Source organism: Dipodomys ordii, unplaced genomic scaffold (genome assembly GCF_000151885.1).
Source record: "Dipodomys ordii isolate 6190 unplaced genomic scaffold, Dord_2.0 Scaffold14, whole genome shotgun sequence".
NCBI lineage: Eukaryota > Metazoa > Chordata > Mammalia > Rodentia > Heteromyidae > Dipodomys > Dipodomys ordii.
Genome location: NW_012267230.1, coordinates 16082709 through 16087792, shown reverse-complemented (window position 1 = coordinate 16087792; position 5084 = coordinate 16082709). Strand labels below are relative to the sequence as shown.

At 69.6% G+C, this 5084-nt stretch overlaps 1 protein-coding gene across 1 annotated transcript in view; it reads left to right on the top strand.

The window, feature by feature from the left end:
- Positions 1-535: 535 nt before the first annotated feature.
- LOC105981932 (mesothelin-like) overlaps positions 536-5084 on the top strand; it is a 12588-nt gene continuing 8039 nt past the window's right edge. The window contains exons 1-13 of the mRNA XM_013011281.1: positions 536-580; positions 1497-1599; positions 1878-1915; positions 2276-2316; positions 2604-2721; positions 3008-3093; positions 3229-3361; positions 3445-3638; positions 3747-3837; positions 3915-4014; positions 4296-4471; positions 4562-4717; positions 4802-4986. Coding sequence (XP_012866735.1) covers positions 551-580; positions 1497-1599; positions 1878-1915; positions 2276-2316; positions 2604-2721; positions 3008-3093; positions 3229-3361; positions 3445-3638; positions 3747-3837; positions 3915-4014; positions 4296-4471; positions 4562-4717; positions 4802-4986 — 1451 coding nt within the window. The 5' untranslated portion in view covers positions 536-550. The remainder of the gene's footprint in view (positions 581-1496; positions 1600-1877; positions 1916-2275; positions 2317-2603; positions 2722-3007; positions 3094-3228; positions 3362-3444; positions 3639-3746; positions 3838-3914; positions 4015-4295; positions 4472-4561; positions 4718-4801; positions 4987-5084) is intronic.

Here is a 5084-nt window from a genome sequence, read left to right as displayed (position 1 = left end):
GGGGGGTCAGGCTCAGGTGGGTCAGGCTCAGGTGGGAGGGTCAGGCTCAGGTGGGGGGTCAGGTTCAGGTGGGAGCCGTGGGTGTCTGACTGCCCTCAGCAGGACCACCCTGTGCCCTGTGCACACTGTCTCCCCCAGACATGGGTCCAGCTCAGCCTGGGGCTCGGGGCAGGGCCCGGGCACCGCGGGGCCTCCCCAGCGTTCCGGCCTCTGTCCTGTGCCTGTGCTGTGGTGGGCAAACCTGTGGAAGGGCATGCAGCCCCTCGGCGCTTCAGCCCTGGGAGGGAGGGGGCATGGGGGGAGGGGGCTGGGCTGATTGGAGACTTGCCCGCCTGGGATGGAATGTCGGGGGGCCCTGGGCGGATCCAGGGCCTGCTGGCCTGTGTCCACTGTGGACCCCCTTCCTCTGCGGTCACTGGAATGTCTTCCTGCCCCGCCCTGCCCGTGCTGGGTGCCCGTGGCCGCCACAGGCTTCTTTGCGGGCCCCAGCAGGAATGCGGCTCGGCTTCTCTGCCCTGGGTTGAGGGCCAGGCCTGCGGGCTGCAGCCGGATGTGGAGGCTGCACGGGTGGGCGTGGCAGGTAGGCCAGGAGAGAGGCCTTGTCCTGGGGAGCTCCAGACCGCGGTGGCAGGGGTAGCAGGCGCTGTCCCCCGAGACAAGCCTCCTCAGCGCCGCCCTCCTGGACGAGCTTGCCGGCCGCAGACCTGGGTGGGGAATAGGCAGCCTGGAGGTCACCCTGGAGTCTCACACAGGCCGGGGTTGGGCAGGTGCCCAGCTGCGTGCAGCGCAGAGCTGGGGGATGGGAGGGGCCCCGCTGCCGAGTCCCACCTGGAGTTCTGGGCTGCGGAGGCAGGCGAAGGGCCTACCACCGCCAGAGCCTCTGCCGGGGCCGGGGCCGGGAGAGGGCCGCGGGCTGCCAGGGTGCCTTCGCCGTGGTTCTTGCGGGCCAGCCAGGGCCGGGCCGTCCACCACCTCCTCAAGAGTCAGCTGCAGGAGGCTCCCTGGAGCAGTGGGTGTGGCTCCTCTGGGGATGGGTGGAGGGTGGGCTGATCTCTGTGCGTCCCCCCCCCCTTCCTCCCCTCCTCCTTATTCAGGGAGGCCCCTCCCCACAGCTGCAGGGGGGCGTGGGGTTGGAGGAGCGGGCCGGCTGGAGGGCAGGCAGAGGGGAGTGACTCCCTCCCCTGCCCCTCACCGTTCACCTGGCAGAGCCCTGGGGCTGCAGCTGAAAGCCTGCCCCCTTCCCCACACAAACGGGGAAACTGAGGTCTGCCTGATTGGAGGCAGCCCAGGGCTCTCCCCTTCCTGCCCTTCAGGGAGCGGGGATGGGCTCAGAACGGGGCCTGGCCCAGCACCCCACCCCCTGTGGGAGGACTCACTTCCGCGGTGCTGGCCTGGAGCTCCCCTGGGCGCCCAGGAGGTGGGACCCACAGAGCCTGGGGCGGCCCTGGGTGGGTGGGAGGGCGTTGGAAGGGGAGCCCAGCCGCTGTCCTCCACAGACCATGGCCTTGTCGGCAGCCAGACGCCTTCTGGGGTCCCGCAGGACCCCTATTCGGGGCGGTCTGCTGCTGCTGCTGCTGCTGCTGCCGCTGCCGGGCCTCGGTAAGTAGGGGCAGCTGACCAGAGAAGCCGGGGAGGGCTGGGCGTTGCGGGGGCGGGGAGGGGTGCTGAGCATGGTGGCGTCTTGAGGACTGGTGGTACCTGACCACCCTGAGGAAGGTGTGGGGGTCCGGGCCCCCCGTGTGGGCCGAGCCCTGGACCTCCGCACCCGGCAGGGGGTCACTGGGCTGCGGCTAGGGAGGGAGAGGCTTTGTCCCCTTCCCAGGGCCAGGCGCACCCCCAGAGCCCCTCCACCCCAGCCTCCTGCCTGTGCTCCACAGGCCGGACACAACCTCCAAGGGCTGCAGAGACGGGACAGGTGAGGCTGGAGGACGGGAGGGGGAGGGAGGGGGAGGCAGCTGGGCTTTCCCGTCCTGGGTGGAGACCCCGGCCTGGCCCGCAGTGGGAGACAGGGCCAGGTATCTTCCACACGCACCAACACCTAGCAGCTGTTCAGGGGACCCACGGGCAAAGGTGTAGCTGGGCCCTAAGCGTAGCTGGGTCAGGTAGAAGTTAAGCCAGGAGATCCAAACATGGGTCACAGCAAACAGCCAAGCTCCGCATACCCGGCCCCCCACCCCACCCCGGAGTCTGGGCCTTGAAGCAGCTGAGCCCAAAGTGTGGCAGAGACTGAGAAACACCCACCTCGGCGGGCATCAGCAGAGCCTTGTCCCCACAGCCTCCGCTCCCGGACGCGGCGGGCCTGCGTGACCCCGACAGGTACGTCCAGGGTTCCTCAGGCCCCGGGGCTCCGGGGGCCTCGTAGGCCGGGCACCCAGGGGCCGGCTGCACAGCTTCCTGGGCCTCTGCTCCTGCCCCCTCCCCGGCCTGTCCTGCTTCCCGGGTCCTGACCAGGCTCAGGACTGGGGAGCGGCGGCGGCCAGCCCTTGCCCTCCAGACGTTGCCTGGCCCTGGGAGGCCTACGGGGTCCTGCAGGGAGGGGGTGCTGTGGGACCAGGGGGTACTGAGAAGGCCAGAAGTGGGCACACACTCGGGGCCCGCCCCAGCCCGGCCCTAGGCCTCTGGAGCTTCTCCTGTGAGGAGGTGTCCCGCCTGAGCGCCGGGCGCGCTCTGGAGCTGGCTGTGACTGTGAGGCGGGAGCACATCCCGCTCCGGGAGGATCAGGTGGGTCTCCCGTGGGTCTCCCGCTGGCTGACCGGGTATGTGGCCACACGGGTCTGGCTGTGGGGGGTGACCGAGGAGGCCTGCCCGCCCCCCTGGAGAGTGGGCCCCCCTTCAAAGCCTTGCCCCTAAAACCCGGCTTCCCTGGGCCGAGTCCTGCCTGCCTGCCCGCCCCGGCCCGCCCTGCCCACGGGCGCCGGGGCTGGGGTGTGCCTTGTGGGTGGGAGACCTGGAGCCCCCCGCCCGGGGCCCAGCACATTCCGAGCCGGCCGGCCTGGTCTCTCGGCAGCTGCGCTGTTTGGCTCACAGTCTCTCAGAGCACCTTGCGCCCCAGGACCTGGATGCCCTCCCAGTGGACATGCTGCCCTTCCTCAGGTAGGCTCGGTGCCAGGCGCTGGGCCCCCCCCCCCGTCCCCGGCTTACAGCCCAGGGGCTGGGAGGCTGGCCCAGGGTGGGATCGGGAGGGGAGTGGGCTGCGGGCATAGCCGTCCCTGGCATCTCTCTCCACAGCCCTGCCTCGTTCCCGGGGCCTCAGGTCTGTAAGAGCTTGTTGTCTCGAGTCTCCAAGGCCAACAACTTCCGCCAGCTCCCACCCGGGGCTCCTGAGCGCCAGCGTATGCTGCGCCTAGCTCTGGCCTGCCGGGTATAGAACAGAGGGGGGGGAGCAGGGCAGAGAGGGAGGGGCGGCCCCTCACAGGAAGGCACTGAGGCCGAATGTGTGTTCAGGGTGTGCGGGGCTCTCGGGTGAGCGAGGCCGATGTGCAGGCCCTGGGGAGCCTGGCTTGTGACCTGCCCGGGCGCTTTGTGGCCAATGCAGCGGCCATCCTTCTCCCCCGGCTGGCCAGCTGCCCAGGTCCCCTGGACCAGGACCAGCAGGAGGCAGCCAGGGCGGCTCTGAAGGGCGGAGGACCCCCCTATGGGTGAGTGAGGGGGTGTCTGAGGTCTCTGGGGTGTGCCCGGGGCCGCTGGGCTGTGCCCCTTCACTGGCTGTCCCCTGTACTGCATTTGGGGCTCCTCTGTCCAAACAGTCCTCCCTCGCGGTGGTCCCCCTCCACCCTGGACGCTCTGCAGGGCCTGATGACTGTGTTGGACCTGCCCATCGTTCGTAGCATCCCGCAGGTGAGTCCCCCTCCTCTGCTCCCGGCTCTGATCCCGGGGACCCTCGGGCTCACTGGTCTGCCCCGCTCTGTCCTCAGGAGGTCTTGGACTCCTGGCTACAGCGCATCTCCGGGCACCCATCGTGGCGGAGGTCTGAGCTGGCCCCCGTGGTCCAAAGGTTCCGGCGAGACACAGAGAGTGAGCTCTGAACCTGCTCACCAGGCCTTGGGCACTGGAGCCGGGGGCTGGGCATGGGGCAGGCGCTGGGGCAGGGGGAGGGCACGGAGGAGGGCAGGTAACCAGGGGCCGGGGAGGCAGGGGGGACGGGCGGCACTAGCACTGTCCACGCCTGAGATCTTTCCTGCCTGAGTCTCAGCGAGCCAGGTCATCCCCTCACAGACCGGGTGGGTAAACGGAGGCTGGAGCAGGATGGAGGCTGTGGGGGGAAGGGGGGCTGAGCAGCAGGCCTGTCCTTGCAGAGGCCTGTCCCCCGGGGCAGAGGGCGTTGGCGGTGGACGAGAGCCTCTTCTGGTATGAGGAGTGGGAGCTGGAGGCCTGCCTGGACGGCAACGTGCTGGCGGAGCAGGTGGAGGAAGTGAACAAGATCCCCTTCACCTACCAGCAGCTCAGCGCTTTGAAGCGCAAGTTGGACAAGGTAGCTCACCACACCTCCCCCCTGCCCTGGACAGACACGGGGCCCAGCTCTCCAGTGTGGCCCTGTCCCTCAGGGTCACTTCCTTTCCAGACCTTTCCACAAGGGTACCCCGAGGCCCTGATCCAGAGGCTCGGCCCCTTCTTCCGCCACGTCCTCCCGGACGACATCAGCAAGTGGAACGTGACCTCCCTGGACACGGTCAGGGACCTGCTCGAGGCTAGCAGCGGGCACAGCACAGACACGCAGGTGAGGCCCGCCCCAGGCGGGGTGCGTCCCGGGCGGGCGGGTTTGCCTCTCCCTGCCCCGGACTCCACGCTGGCGCCTCCTCAGGTGACTGCCCTGATCGCCCGCTACCTGCTGGGAAGGGACGACTTGGATGAGGACACGCTGGACCTCCTGGCTGGAGTCCGCCCCACTTACCTGTGTGTGCTCAGCTCCACGCAGCTGGAGTCCCTGCCCCTCGGTGTCCTCTGGTGGGTCCCCCGTGTCCTTTGCTGTGGTGCCCCCCGTGTCCTGTGCTCTGGTGCCCCCCCCGTGTCCTGTGCTGTGGTGCCCCCCTCCCCCGTGTCCTGTGCTGTGGTGCCCCCCTCCCCCGTGTCCTGTGCTGTGGTGC